A 16,900-nucleotide genomic window follows, 5' to 3' on the forward strand; every position below is an offset into this window, starting at 1 on the left:
ATGGACATCACAGTGTTTACTGGTTCAAAGACTCTGAAGAGTCAATCAATGAATCAATGTGAGAGAAAACCCAGCACACAAACACACACCTGTTTCTACAACCTGCCGATAAAGAACCTGAGTCTGTCTCATGCTGGGACCTACTACTGTGCTGTTGCCTCGTGTGGACACATCCTGTTTGGAGACAGGACCAAGCTGGACTTTGAGGGTGAGTTATTTTTCACAGTCAGTGTAATTCTTCCACAAATATATATATATGTATATATATATATATATATATATATATATATATATATATATATATATATATATATATATATATTGTCTAATAGTAAGTAATCAACTGGGGATAATAGATTTATGTTATCTATTAGATAACATTTTACCCTTTTCACTTAAGCCTGTAATGTCTCCTGCTGTCTGTCTCTCTGCAGATGAGGATTCTCTTTTCTTGGTGTATCTCTTGAGTGGAGCTTTGACGTTCACCACCATCCTGAGTGTCTTACTGGCTCTCTCAGTGTGCATCTTGAACAAAGGAAACTGCTGCAAAAGCACAGGTAACGTGTGCTGTTTGTATCTGGCAGCTTGGTTTCACTGAATTTGGCTTTTGAATAAAATATGTTTTTCTCTTTTACAACCAGGGTCTCAGGCAAGATGTCCAGCTTCCTCCACAGCAAATGCAATGGTGAATAAACAACTGTTAAATTTACTGCTGAACTCCCATCCAGAGACTTTTCTTTATTGGACAATGCATTGTTTCCTGGATATTGTTTAATCTAATAATGATCAACTGATATATGATCTGTTACCAGGGTCACCAACACGCAGAAATCCTGTATTATGCGGCTTTAAGTGTCCACCTGCACAACGGATACAGAAGACAGAAGGATCAGACCTGGAGTGAATGTGTGTACTACAGCGTGAAGCAGTAGAACTGGAAGTATTACATTTGTATTTTTGAGCAAGACAGGGTTTCTCTTTTAAAGTGTAATGGAGATGTATATCTCAGTTAGAAATAAGTATGATTTTATATCTTCTTTTGCAGCCAATATTAAATCTTTCTATCCTTCACCAATGTGCATATTTAGGATACTCATTTGTTATGTGTGGTATGAAGCAGGTTATCTTTAAACCATGTATCTATATATTTTTTACGAATAAATGTTTTTGGATGTCTTAACCAGTATATTTAGAAGCTCAGATTTACCGACCCTGTTAAAGTCACTCAAATGATTCTAGCTTCAAGATCAGCTTTTACGTTTTGTGTTCGTCCTCGTTGTTGTTTTTTATAACCAAATCACATGTGGGCTTTTGTTTGTGAAATTCATGTCATCAAGGAAAGACAATAAACATAATAAAAATGTTGAACACTTTGAGCTTCAAACAATTGTCATTCTACTATTCCAACAATTCTAACAATTCTATTCATTCAATGCAGGGATAACAGCTGAAAGGCAAATGAAAACACCAACATAAGCATTACACAATCTTGATACGTATACCTTTGATTAGATTGTGCTTTTAATTGTGACAGATACCTAGAGACACCATTTCTCAATTTCTGCCGACATATACACCAATACTCGTAAATATGCAATAAGTTATCGGCCGAGAGGTTGGTTTGTAATATCTCATGATGTCTGGCTCTCTTCCAGTAAGGTGGACTCCCCGACTCTCTTGTGTATTTCCTGAGTGCCGCTTTGGCGTTCACCACCATCCTGGCTGTTCTACTGGCTTTCTCAGTGTACAAGATGAGGAAGAGAAACAACTGCCACTGCACAGGTAATAGCTGTTCAATCCTGCCACATTTAACACTGCAGCAATTAAGTTCAGCGGTACTGCAGTTCTACCTACCGACACCTCACTACATATAAGGAGAGGACAAGTGGAGATTTTATCCAACTTTTATTTTAACAAAAAAAACGAAATGAGCTTCCTCCCTAGGATGGCTGGTCTCCTGTTTATATGTAAGGGTTTAAGATCTATGTGTAGAAAAAAGTGTATCCTCCAGTTAATTATAATCTATATAGTTACGCTGTCACACAGAGAGAGGTGTGCATGTTCAGGTTTACCTGGTGGAAACAATCAGTGTTCTAGACTAACAGTGACATCTCCTCAAAGTAAAGTGGTGTAACAGTATGACATAATATGGTCAAATAAAAATAAAATAAAAAGGCTGGTACATTATACATATTATTGTATATAAGTGTAATATTATGAAGTGAAATGTAGTAGTAGCAAAACAATATTCAGTATAGTACAGCAGTATTGCATATTGTAAGTATTAAGTCTACAAAATACATGTCTACAAGTCTACAAAATACATGAGATATATATATATATATATATATATATATACATATATATATATATATATATATATATATATATATATATATATATATATATATATATATATATATATATATATATATATATATATATATATATACATACACACACAACCGTTCAAAAGTTTGGGGTCACTTAGAAATGTCCTTATTTTCTAAAGACAATTTCCAGCAACTTCCACTCAGTTTTCTAATGGTACATTGTGTTTGCTCATCGCATAGAAGACTAACAGATGATTAGAAAACCCTTGTGCAATTATGTTAGCACAACTTAAAACAGTTATGCTGGTGAGAGAAGCTATACAACTGGCCTTCCTATGCATAGCATCACATTTGTGGGTTCCATTATACTCTCAAAATGGCCAGAAAAAGAGAACTTTCATGTGAAACTCGCCAGTCTGTTCTTCGAAATAAAGGCTATTCCATGCGAGAAATTGCGAAGAAACTGAACATTTGTCTGGGTAACCCCAAACTTTTGAACGGTAGTATATATATATATATATATATATATATATATATATATATATATATATATATATATATATATATATATATATATATAATGTGTGTTTGTGTACACTTGGGTATTGTCAAAAGAAGAAATAAAACCCAAAATGATCATAGTTTGTCAGCTTCTCGACGAGTGATGCTGTTCGGCACTGACTCCCGTCACTGCACCACCCCGTCCGCCGGAATCAGGCCAGTGTATTCGGCCCGATTCTGGGGCGCTATCCATGCCGAGTCGCAGCCGAATCGGCAATCGGACGCGGGCCGACAGTGTTTCTTCCGGCGAACCCGTGCCAGATCTGGGCCAGATCGTTCTGACTACCTGGGAAGCAGCAAGAGCACTTCTTTACATCGAGTGTCATCCTCCACCCTGCTTTCAACCGGCCTGTAGTCCCGTATGTGTATGGCGGCAACCGCCATACACATACGTTTCAAGGGTTTGCATACAGTTCAAGGGTTTGCCGGCCCTCCGCTGCGCGTCAGGCCTCACAACACCCTTAAACAGTGCATTATTGCATGACACAGTACTGCCTCTTGTACCTTATTGCTTAGTTAAAACCTCCTTCCCCTGTGGGATTGTGAAGCCCCACCCTCATTGTTTCCGCCTGTGCCTCGTTGCCTGCATTCCCCTGTGTATTTAGTCTGTGTCTTTCCCTTGTCAGATGCAGGATTGTCTTCTTTGTCTCCCATGGCTGTATGTTGCCTTCGAGCTGTAGTTGTATTTGTTTCCAGGACCAGTCTTTTTCCTTGTTTTGTAACTTTGTTTAGTAAGTACCTTTTTGATTTTGCCCAACCATGACTCACATCGTCTCCTCTGCTCCTGAGTTTCTGCCCCACTACACCCGGTCAGGACACAATGTCCATTTTCAATGACACAAACGCATTACTTGAAGCCTGACGAGATGGATTTGTGTGTAATATGTGATCTCGCAGGCATCCAGCTGCCTCCAAAATAAGTTCAAATGTATTTTATAACACAAGATTCGCTAGGGGCTTCTTGGTAGCCAAATGGTTAGAGAGCATGCCAAACAAATTCATGGTTCAATTCTGATGTTTTTGCTCCCCACATCCCTCTTTTCTAGTCTGCCTCTAAACTGTCATCTGTCCAAGAAAGACCAAAATCAAAGAATACATTTATTCGAATGACTCTCTGTGAAAATCAGCGGGAGGTGTAGACACTGCAGTTTTGACTGTCTCTTCTGATTCTAAATTACTTCGCTGTGGTTTCTCTTTTATCTGTGGATTGCTACAATGTGTGTGTGTGGGGGGCGGGGGGGTCAGTGGCGGGCCGTGCGTTATCGTCCAAGGCCTTCAGTGACGTGTAGTCCACATCAGGTGCGGAATGAAAAAAAGTGTCCCGGGAGTTACTGTCAGACCGACCTGCATGTGTATTCAACACGGTGCGCTGCCCGGTGCATTCATAAAGACTGTCATACGCTCACTCTGCTATACGGACAATTTTTGTGCACTATTACGGGCACGGATGGAGGTCACACGGGGTGTGGACCGACCTGCGGAGCTATTCTTACCACATAAGACGAGAAAATAAGACTTTTTATTAACAAGGGTTACGGTATTGTAGCAATTTAAATGAAGTTAAACAACCATGTGGTTGCGGAGATAATTAAGGTGCCATTTTTAAAAACTTTCTTTTTTTCTCAGAAAATTCAGGCTCTGGGGGCTTGGTGCGCAAACAGCGGACACTACTTGGAGCAAGCCTCCAACCTCGCCATTGCTGTGTCATTAAGTCCAAATCAACAACAAGTCACATATAGTTATAACAAAACAATCCAACAAAACCGCGGCACTAAGACACTGCACACACACACGACATCTCCAGCCACTGCTGGCACCTTGGCGCGGGGAGACTAGCATTACTGACTCCTGCTCAACCAGCAGCAGCAACAGTGCGGTGGCTTGTTTGATTAAATACGACTGCAGGTGTAAAAACTGTGACACAACCAGCATTTCACTCACCACATGCACATAACCCTCTGTGCGAAAGACGTCATCAGTAAATCCACCATGCAAGTCCATTTCTCAGGCTTCAGCCTGAGATTCTAGCTTCTAGGTTGTAGGTTGGGTAGACGCTATCACAGCGCACGTTAATGGTCACGCGGGCCGTGTGGCCAAACACACGTTTCATAATGCTAGCAGGCCTCTCCATATAGTTTAACCAGCTCTCGATTGCATAGAGAAACAGAGGTGAAATGTGATTGGATGATAAGACCCTCAAAAAGCAGCGGCGCCGTGCCACACATCAGGCTGAAGGCTGCTGAAGGCTGAAGAGAAGGCAGACAACAGAGCAACACAGGAGCTGGGCAATGAGAAAATAAGCTAATTGGGAAAATGATTATAATACATGTAGTGTATTTGTGAAAAACAATACAATTATAAAATAGCTATAACTTTTAATTATGAAATATATATATATATATATATAAAACAATCTACAATCGTGGTCTATATACAACCGGCACCATCTTAAATAGGTCAACTTTGCACGGTGTCTGTTTAAAAGCTAAAAGCATGTCCAACTGTATGCCCAGTTGAAGTTATTCATGCAGATAGCGCTGATTCCGTTTGACTTCTGTTTCCAGAGTAATTAATGGAATTGAATGGCTGATTATGGCGCTCAAAACATCACATCCTCAATGCCACACATATGTGGCTGTGAAATGGTGTTGCCTTCTTAAATAGGACATAGAGTTCAGTGTCACCTCTGGTTGGCCAATCAAACGCATTCTCGGCTCCAAAGAGTGGAGAAAGGGTCGACGGTCTTTTCATTTCTCACAGCAAATTGAAGACTATGACATCTCCAGTGTTGGCTCTGTATCTCACATGTCTGTTGTGGGGGGAAATGGGTGAGTACAAATGTAATTTAAAAGTGTATGGGTGTACGATCACTCCTCATATAAATATTACTCATATTTCAATAGTGCTGAATTCTTCCAAAATTATTTAAATCTACATTTGCCTCGTCTCTTTATTTCACTCCAGCTCAGACGGCCAATCCGAATTTCTCCTCATCCGTTCAACAAGAGAGTAATTTTGTGTCGATGAAAACGGGGGAGAACTTGACGTTGCAGTGTTTCTTTGAAGGCATTGTTGCTGCGAGGCTTTACTGGTACAAGCAAAAGCTGGGAGAAAAACCAAAGCTAATCTCTACCTTCTATATGTATGATCAAAAAAAATATCTCTACGGTGAATTCAAGAACAATTCACGCTTTACATTGGATATTGAAAATGGTAACAATCACCTGACAATCGCAGACTTGCACGTTTCAGACTCAGCTACTTACTTCTGCATGAGTAGCTATCTATACACATTAGAAATTTTGGTGAGCATTACCATTAATGTAAAGGGTTCAGGTTTGAACGTCCCAGTTTTGGTCCATCAGTCAGCATCTGAGACCATCCAGCCAGGAGACTCTGTGACTCTGAACTGTACAGTTCACACTGGGACCTGTGATGGACAACACAGTGTTTACTGGTTCAAAGACTCTAAAGAGACTCCTCCAGAACTCATTTACACTCACGGAGGCAGGAATGATCAATGTGAGAGAAAACCCAGCACACAAACACACACTTGTTTCTACAACCTGCCGATAAAGAACCTGAGTCTGTCTCATGCTGGGACCTACTACTGTGCTGTTGCCTCGTGTGGACACATCCTGTTTGGAGACGGGACCAAGCTGGACATTGAGGGTGAGTGACTTTTTTTAGCCGGGGTTGTTGCATCTCATTGGCGCTTGAAAGCGATATGTTTCTACTGTCTGTCTCTCTGCAGATGAGGATTCTCTTTTCTTGGTGTATCTCTTGAGTGGAGCTTTGACGTTCACCACCATCCTGAGTGTCTTACTGGCTCTCTCAGTGTGCACGATGAACAAAGGAAACAGCTGCCAAAGCACAGGTAACTTGTGCTGTTTGTATCTGGCAGCTTGGTTTTACTGAATTTGGCTTTTGAATAAAATATGTTTTTCTCTTTTACAACCAGAGTCTCAGGCAAGATGTCCAGCTTCCTCCACAGCAAATGCAATGGTGAATAAACAACTGTTAAATTTACTGCTGAACTCCCATTCAGAGACTTTTCTTTATTGGACAATGCATTGTTTCCTGGATATTGTTTAATCTAATAATGATCAACTGATATATGATCTGTTACCAGGGTCACCAACACGCAGAAATCCTGTATTATGCGGCTTTAAGTGTCCACCTGCACAACGGATACAGAAGACAGAAGGATCAGACCTGGAGTGAATGTGTGTACTACAGCGTGAAGCAGTAGAACTGGACGTATTACATTTGTACTTTTGAGCAAGACAGGGTTTCTCTTTTAAAGTGTAATGGAGATGTATATCTCAGTTGGAAATAAGTATGATTGAATATCTTCTTTTGCAGCCAATATTAAATCTTTCTATCCTTCGCCGATGTGCATATGTAGGATACTCATTTGTTGTGTGTGTGGTCTGAAGCAGGTTTTCTTTAAACCATATATCTAGATTATTTTTTACAAATAACAGTTTTTATGTCTTAACCAGTATATTTAGAAGCTCAGATTTACCGATCCTGTTAAAGTCACTCAAACGCTTCTAACTTCATGATCAGCTTTTACGTTTTGTGTTCATCCTCATTGTTTTTTATAACCAAATCACATGTGGGGTTTTGTTTGTGAAATTCATGACATCAAGGAAAGAAAATAAACATAATCAAAACGTTGAACACTTTGAGCTTGAAACAATTTTTGTCTGCATGTTCAACTGAGGAGCTTCTTCACATATTTAACAGAGAATGAGGTTGACCTCAGCCCCTCCCCCCCCCCCCCCCCTCCCCCCACACACACACACACACACATACACTCACACAGTGGTGAAACTAAATTGGCACAGGAAGGTGTTTTTCTTTCTTCTTGTTGACCTAAAAGCATGAGGCTTTAGTTTATGATCTTAAATTAAGAGTTGGGACTAAAATAGTGAAGTTGTCTTTTCTGTCCCACAAGAGGACATTCTCTTCTCAGCAAGGCAGCATATAAACTTTATCATACAAACCCATTTTTCCACCTCCAAACTGTAGCAGGTGAAAGGAATTCATGTTTGCTACATCAGAACTTATTTGGCAAAGGCGTTTTCATATCCCCTTTGCACATCAACTCTTTTTCGACGAAGGCAAAAAACACCTCAAGCAGGTGGAAACACTTTTTTGTACAATTAAGGAAGATTTAATACATTTTGCCTAAATCTTTTTGCACAATTCATTGGTAGCCAATATATATTTGGTTGATAGGAAAGAACATTTAGTCAGTATTGTTATTACACAGAGCTGTTGGCCAGTTAACTGTAAAAGATCTGCTGAATTTTAAACGCTGGAGTCAAACAGCAGATGAAAGAGGATATATCATGAAAAAAAGTCTCTTGTTCAGTGCTTGTGCCAATACATTTGGGTATCTAGAGTATGAAAAAAGACAACCAGTCAGTTCTGTGTGGACCTTCTAGATCAGAAAACATGTGATTCAACAAGACATTCAGATTTGACTCCACCTCCACATGCAGGTTCATTAGAATATATCTGAGTATCTCAACCCACTGCTTGAGAACTCCCTTGGCAAAGGAGCTGCATATTTTCCTCAGGAGCCAATAAGAGCAGACTGGGCTTTTCAGGAGCAGGACTTAAAGGTACAGTGTGTGGCATTGTGTGGGATCTATTAGCATAAATGTGATATTCATGACTATGTTTTCTATAGTGTATAATAACCTGAAACTAAGAATGTGTTTTCATGAACTTAGAATGAGCCCTTTATATAGGGAGCTGGTCCTCTTCACAAATTCAGCTGTGTTGCACCGCCATTTTTCTGCCCAGTAGCCCAGAACAGGTAAACAAAACACTGGCTCTAGACAGAGTCTTTCACTATTTTACATTACCTGAAGGCCACCGTAGTTTACCTACAAACTTGTGAAACTGCTGTAAAATGAGCAGCCGAATGCAAAACCGTGTTAACGCCAGCCGCACGTGACTTGCTCCAAATGTATTGTTTATATGTGAAGGCATTACCAAAGGCCTTCAAAAGGAAAGATTGAGAAGTATTATTTGTTTGTTTGTGTGTTTTATTCAGTCAATCATTACAATATTCTACATTATACAAAACAGAAAGACTGAAAAGGTATAAGCAAAGCATTCTTATATATTCCTATCCTAAATAATTATTATCAATTAAATCAGATAATTAATTTAATATATATATTTAAAATATATACATACACACATATATATATATATATATATATATATATATATATATATATATATATATACATACATATTCCATATACATACATTTCATTCACATTTGTAACCCTCAAAAATTGTTTTATAAATAATCCTTTTGAAAACCAAAAATGAGTTGACCGTTCTTACATCCATTTTAGCATTGTTCCATAACTGAACTCCTACAATAGACATACATCTTCTTTTAATCCCCTTTTTAGCTTTTTGTACAACAAAATTACAAACATCTCTCAAATCATATTTATGTGATCTGTAAAACAAAGGATTTGTGTGCTCATAGTAGCCAGCATTATTTATGATACGTATCGCTCGTTTTTGTAACAAAACTGTTGAATTTATATATGTTTTAAAAGTTGACCCCCACACCTCCACACAATAAGATAAATATAGAAGTATAAGTGAGCAATAAATTATATACAAGGCCTTAGAAGTTAGTACATCTCTACATTTATACAGTATTGCTATTGACTTGGACATTTTACCATTTATATATTCAATATGTTGTCTCCATTATAATACAATCTGCGACCATTAAAACAACTAGATGCAACTAAAAAACACATACTGGACCTTTTAAAGAGACGGGTGCTAAAACAGAACATTTCAGACAGAGGGTGCAGGTATATTCAGATGGACAGTAAGGGAAAAAGTAAGTGTTTGTGTGGAACATGAAGGAATGTTAACATGTTCTAATAACAACCCGGATACAAGCATGAGTCTGAAAATTAGCATTTGTCCCCTTTAAATAACCATGAACTTGTCCAATTAGTAAAGTTATTAGTTTTTGTAGCATAACATGCTAATCAATAAACTAATAATGTTTGTCTGTCACAGTTGAGCTTCCATTTTCTCCTGTCACTCTGTTTCACACACACTTAATCAGTTCATTCAGTACACCTGTTGGTCACACCTCGTTAGCTCTAGTACACTCACCTGCTTCTCCCAGACACACACACACACACACACACTTAATTCTGCGTGGGCTTATTCATTTGCTAACAATGCTGGCTGACCTGTATGCTTGATATGTGGTGAAAAATTATCAAACAACAAAAAGATTTATTGTTAAAAGATACTTCCAGAACAAACACACAGCATTGGCTGAAAAGTATCAAGCTGCAGATTTCTCAACTGCTGCAGCAAACTGAGTAAAGTAGATATACTTTCAGGAAGTGGATAAAGTCTCCAAACTTAACTACTGCTGCTAATTCTGTGGCAGCTCATGAGACAGTGAGGCGTCCGTTAGTAAAAACGGATCCGTCCTCCGTTTGCAGTGCTCTAAAAGTCTGGCTTATTGAGGACACAAAATGTAAATGTAGCAAAATATATGCGTTTTAAAACAGAACCCTCACGTGAAGAAGATGCCAGGAATCGACTCTTCTACCTTGAGATTACAGGGCGAATACTCTACCACATTAGCCACATATATAGATGAGACTTATCTTCTGCATAGTTGTGTTTTTAATTGACCTCAATGTAGGCCGACACATGACAGTGTATTTTTTTTTTCTCTTCATGAGAGTTTGCTAGTTAACAGGTACAATACAATGTCAATAATTGTCTTTGTTCTTGTTCTATGATTTCATAAATACAACTAACTATAGTTTTTATACATATATATATAAAACTTTATAAGCTGTGATATCAAATAGCTTTTGCGGCTCCAGACACATTTTTGGGGGTGGGAAAAAAGGGCAAAATGGCTCTTCAGATAGGAAAAGTTGCTGACCCCTAGCCCAGACCATCGTGCCGCCACCTGCTCTGGTCCACTCCGGGATCCAACAAGCACAGTCAACACCAGTTCCTGAGTCGGTGGAGTGACCCTACGTGTCCTGAGTTCCAGCTGCCACTCGGAGCGGCATCGAGCCCCGCTCCCCGGAGGAGCCCCAGCGGTTTCCGGTGTCCCGCTCCCTTTAAGCAACGGCCACACTTACCTACGTTTCAGACGGCATCCTATTGCTCTCATGTGTGATGTCGAGAAAATGTTTCACCAGTTGCATGTCTGGGAGGACCGCGACTACCTACGCTTTCTGTGTTGGAAAGATGGAGACACAGGCACATAACCTCAGGAATATCGAATGAAGGTACTGTACATCTTTTCGGAAAGTGCTGAACATGTCATAATCCCAGAACTGCAAAGACAAACGTACAATAAAGAAATCCAGCTGGTAAACAAAGGAAGTCAATTACAGCGTTGCAACAAACTGCACCACCTCGATACTGGCTACTCTTTACCTGTTTCTGCTCAAGGGCCATCCACATCAAGACGTTGGAGGATTTGTGCACGGACGCTTTCATCAACGGCTTGCGATGTTTCATTGCAGTTCTGGGTGCAGTCCGTCCCACTCCAGTCATGCAGGCGGCGTGAGGGAGCGCCAGATAAAGATGGTCAGGAGTGTTCTGAATTCCACTCTTAACACTTCCCCATGGCAGACTCAAAAACTAACTCTACTCTAGGAAGCTATGGCCATAGTAAACAGTAGACCCCCTCACTATGGATAACTTAAACAGTCCTGACAGCCTGGAATTATTTACCCCCAATCAATTGTCTGATCGACATGAAATCCGGAAGAGCTCTTCCGGCACCTGGAACGTTTCTCGGAGAGGACATGTATGGAGCAAAAAGATGGCGTCGCGTACAGTATTTGGCTGAGCAGTTCTGGAGTCGTTGGAAACGAGAATATCTTCACAACATCATTACAAGGCAGCGCTGGCATGCACCGATGATACATCTGTGGGTGATGTAGTGATGGACATGAATGAACTGTTGCCCAGAGGTCAATGGAGAGTAGCAAGGGTCTTAGAGACCGTCAGTAGTAAAGATAGACTAAGGAGTGAAAATCTCTGTGGTAGATAAGAGACTGAACAAGAAGGGTGAGTGCCTCAGAAAACTCTACATAATGGAGCACCCGATGCAGAAGTTAATTCTGTTGTTAGAGGCTTCTTAAGCTCACACCTGTAAAGAGACATTGTCAATCCTGAGGTGAAAATGATTAATAGTTAATGTAATGTATTATGAAACATTAATAATTTGATGGGAGTGTAAGTAACCCAATTGGTGTTATTGAAAATCCTTCCTCTCTTACCATTTGGTGGAACTGAGATGGTAAAAATTAATCTTCCCCGGATATCTTTGTTTAAGTCAGTCTCTACCTTGTCTTCGGAGGTTGTATGCCAAGGACTGTTCTGTTGTGTTGAAAAAGCAACAACAAAAAAAGTTAGAGTTGCCCCCAGAGTTAATAGGCTTGTTTGACGGCTTGTTCGACGCACAGTAGATGGAGGTTAGATTTGTTATCTGACTTGATCCTGACTTGCTCTGACACACGCGGTCGACGATAACCTCACGAGAGCGAGGCGGCTGCAGTTTTTAAAGCCAGACGCCGCAGTAGCTCTCTACCGACTGCATGGCCCAATGCATGATGGGAAATTCCTAGCTGGTGCCAGATCAGAGAGCTGATTGCTCTTAGATTTGACAACAAACACCATGTTTTGTAAAAAAATCCTATTTTTCTGTGTAGTTGTAATACTTAACGCTCGATTGTTGACTGTTAGTCTCAGGTTTAATCTTAAAACGTATCTTGTGTGGTGGATAATAATAATAATAACTTATTTATAAGTAAAAACGAGCAGCAGTGCAATGCATTTCACAGGCAGACATAAAAAGAACAGACGATGCGGATACACACACATTTCTACGTAAATATATATTCATAAACACAAATCCGAAAGATGTCTGTAAACTACAAGTAGCCTACTGATCGAATCTAAAAGTAAGTAACTGTTTCTGTGACTTCCTGTGTATTCTTTAAAGGCAGCTGAAAACTGTTCGACTTGACCCCAGTTTTTTGTCAACGCCTCCTGCTACTGCCGCCTGCTCTAGTCTACTTTCCAGATGAGGCGCAGTTCATCAGTTCGTTAAAGATGAACTGTGCCTCAACTGGAAAGTAGACGAGAGCAGGCGGCAGCAGCAGAGGGTATTGAAAAAAACTGGGGTGGACTAAGCAAATAAATAATTGTCGTTTTGTTCCTTTGTACACAGCTCTTACATTGGTTTGGAAATTAGTAGCCAATTTAGCCAAAGACCACTAAAATATCCCAAAGCAATGTAGTGCTTATAAAGTCAAAAGCTAATACCAATAATACTAAAGCTAACCAAACTATTGATATATTAATTCTAAGAAGAAGAAGATTATTTCCTTAGTAGGATGTACAGCACTGTCACATCAGGTTGGCCAATCAAACACTGTCTTGCCTCTGAAGAGTGAAGAAAGTAAGATTCTCTTCATTCAACACAAGAATTTCAACACGATGACATCTCCAAGGATTACCTCCGTTGTGACGTGGTTGTTCTTGTGTAAAATAGGTGAGTTGTGTTTTTGTGTTTCTATCTTTTCCATCTTTTGCAACTTTTCATGGAAATGCGTATCTTTTTATACATATATAATGTGTAATCATTATGCTGACTTCCATCAGATTTAATCAATTGTGTATTTGCTTTGTCTCATTTAACTTCAGCTCATGCAACTGATCTGACATTGTCCTCACCTGTGCTTCAAGAGAGAGGTTTTGTATCAGCTAATGTTGGAGACAAAATTACTTTGCGATGTTTCTATACCAATGATGATCCAGCATGGCTTTACTGGTATAAGCAAATACTAGGAGAGAAACCAAAGCTGATCTCCACCGTTTATGTGTATGATACAAAAGCCACTTTTTATCATGAATTCAACAACAATCCACGCTTCACACTGGATACTGAAAAAGGTAAAAATCACTTGACGGTTTTTGATGTGGACATTGCAGACTCAGCTACTTACTACTGCGCAAGTAGCACTACATTTGTGTTGACTTTTGCCGAGGGCATTGTTGTCAGTGTAGAGAGTTCAGGTTTGAATGTCCCAGCTTTGGTCCATCAGTCAGCATCTGAGACCATCCAGCCAGGAGGCTCTGTGACTCTGAACTGTACAGTTCACACTGGGACCTGTGATGGACAACGCAGTGTTTACTGGCTCAAAGACTCTCAAGAGTCTCATCCAGGACTCATTTACACTCACGGAGGCAGGAATGATCAATGTGAGAGGAAACCCAGCACACAAACACACACCTGTTTCTACAACCTGCCGATAAAGAACCTGAGTCTGTCTCATGCTGGGACCTACTACTGTGCTGTTGCCTCGTGTGGACACATCCTGTTTGGAAACGGGACAAAGCTGGACTTTGAGGGCGAGTTATTTTTTATTAATATTCACATAGTCAGTATAATTCTTCCACAAATATCTATATATATATATATATATATATATATATATATATATACATAACAGTAAAGAAGAATACAGTAGCAATATTAAATATACAGACAGAATTAAAAAGTATGTAAAGTATTGTCTTATAGCAAGTAATCAACTTGGGAAGATTTATGTTATCTATTAGTCAACATTTGACCCTTTTCACTTAAGCCTGTAATGTCTCCTGCTGTCTGTCTCTGCAGATGAGGATTCTCTTTTCTTGGTGTATCTCTTGAGTGGAGCTTTGACGTTCACCACCATCCTGAGTGTCTTACTGGCTCTCTCAGTGTGCATCTTGAACAAAGGAAACAGCTGCCAAAACACAGGTAACTTGTGCTGTTTGTATCTGGCAGCTTGGTTTCACTGAATTTGGCCTTTGAATAAAAGAGCTTTTTTTCTCTTTTACAACCAGGGTCTCAGGCAAGATGTCCAGCTACCTCCACAGCAAATGCAATGGTGAATAAACAACTGTTAAATTTACTGCTGAACTCCCATTCGGATACTGTTCTTTATTGGACAATGCATTGTTTCCTGGATATTGTTTAATCTAATAATGATCAACTGATATATGATCTGTTACCAGGGTCACCAACACGCAGAAATCCTGTATTATGCGGCTTTAAGTGTCCACCTGCACAACGGATACAGAAGACAGAAGGATCAGACCTGGAGTGAATGTGTGTACTACAGCGTGAAGCAGTAGAACTGGACGTATTACATTTGTACTTTTGAGCAAGACAGGGTTTCTCTTTTAAAGTGTAATGGAGATGTATATCTCAGTTGGAAATAAGTATGATTGAATATCTTCTTTTGCAGCCAATATTAAATCTTTCTATCCTTCGCCGATGTGCATATGTAGGATACTCATTTGTTGTGTGTGTGGTCTGAAGCAGGTTTTCTTTAAACCATATATCTAGATTATTTTTTACAAATAACAGTTTTTATGTCTTAACCAGTATATTTAGAAGCTCAGATTTACCGATCCTGTTAAAGTCACTCAAACGCTTCTAACTTCAAGATCAGCTTTTACGTTTTGTGTTCATCCTCGTTGTTTTTTATAACCAAATCACATGTGGGGTTTTGTTTGTGAAATTCATGACATCAAGGAAAGAAAATAAACATAATCAAAACGTTGAACACTTTGAGCTTGAAACAATTTGTGTCTGCATGTTCAACTGAGGAGCTTCTTCACATATTTAACAGAGAAAGAGGTTGACCTCAAACCCCCCCCCCCCCCCCCCCCCCCACACACACACACACACACACACACACACACACACACACACACACACACACACACACACACACAGTGGTGAAACTAAATTGGCACAGGAAGGTGTTTTTCTTTCTTCTTGTTGACCTAAAAGCATGAGGCTTTAGTTTATGATCTTAAATTAAGAGTTGGGACTAAAATAGTGAAGTTGTCTTTTCTGTCCCACAAGAGGACATTCTCTTCTCAGCAAGGCAGCATATAAACTTTATCATGCAAACCCATTTTTCCACCTCCAAACTGTAGCAGGTGTTTACTATGTCAGTATTTATTTGGCAAAGGCGTTTCCATATCCCAATAGCACATCAACTCTTTTTCGACAGACAAAACCCACCTCAAGCAGGTGGAAAAACATTTTCGCACAATTAAGGAAGATTTATTGAATTTTGCCTGAGTTTAATTTTTCTGGCTTTTTAAATGTGCGTTTTAGGTGGTTTCAGGGATGCACAATATATTGGTGGCCAATATATATTTGGTTTATATCATTTAGTCAGTATTTTTGTTTTAATAATGCATTTCAGCCGATAACTAATAACTGAAAGATGCCACAGAGCTGTTGGAACTGTAAATGACCTCCTGCCTTTCTAAACTCTGGAGTCAAACAGCAGCTGAAAGAGGATATATCATGAAAAAGTCTCTTGTTCAGTGCTTGTGCCAATGCATTTGGGTATCTAGAGTATGAAAAAAGACAACCAGTCAGTTCTGTGTGGGCCTTCTAGATCAGAAAACATGTGATTCAACAAGACATTCAGATTTGACTCCACCTCCACATGCAGGTTCATTAGAATATATCTGAGTATCTCAACCCACTGCTTGAGAACTCCCTTGGCAAAGGAGCTGCATATTTTCCTCAGGAGCCAATAAGAGCAGACTGGGCTTTTCAGGAGCAGGACTTAAAGGTACAGTGTGTGGCATTTTGTTTATACAGTAACACAGAACAGATAAACTACTGGCTCTACAGAGAGAGAGCCTTTCACAATTTTACTGGCCATTTAAAGACACGGGTGGTCAAACGAAACATTTCAGGCAGGGTATATTCGGATGGACAGTAAGGGAAAAATGAAGTGTTTGTGTGGAACATTAAATAATGTTAACATGTTCTAGCAGTAACCCAAATTCAAGAATGAGTCTGAAAATTAGCATGAGATGTCCCCTTTAAATGACCATTGATTTGTCCAATAGTATGTAAAGTTATTAGTTTT

At 39.5% G+C, this 16,900-nt stretch overlaps 2 protein-coding genes across 2 annotated transcripts; both read left to right on the forward strand.

Annotated features, from left to right (window-relative positions):
- Positions 1-7,146, forward strand: LOC306734287 (uncharacterized protein; the record flags this gene model as incomplete). Its single annotated transcript, XM_079215643.1, has 7 exons — positions 1-208; positions 435-557; positions 1,660-1,782; positions 5,859-6,566; positions 6,649-6,771; positions 6,856-6,899; positions 7,027-7,146. The coding sequence occupies 7 exons, from the start codon at positions 1-3 to the stop codon at positions 7,144-7,146; spliced, it is 1,449 nt and encodes a 482-aa protein (XP_079071769.1).
- Positions 7,147-13,448: 6,302 nt separating this feature from the next.
- LOC306734289 (immunoglobulin kappa light chain-like) lies at positions 13,449-15,131 on the forward strand (the record flags this gene model as incomplete). Its single annotated transcript, XM_079215646.1, has 5 exons — positions 13,449-13,503; positions 13,656-14,363; positions 14,632-14,754; positions 14,841-14,848; positions 15,012-15,131. 5 exons carry the CDS (start codon positions 13,449-13,451, stop codon positions 15,129-15,131), a joined length of 1,014 nt encoding a protein of 337 aa, XP_079071772.1.
- Positions 15,132-16,900: the final 1,769 nt, after the last annotated feature.

Source organism: Taurulus bubalis (assembly GCF_910589615.1).
Source record: "Taurulus bubalis genome assembly, chromosome: 3".
Taxonomy (NCBI): Eukaryota; Metazoa; Chordata; class Actinopteri; order Perciformes; family Cottidae; genus Taurulus; species Taurulus bubalis.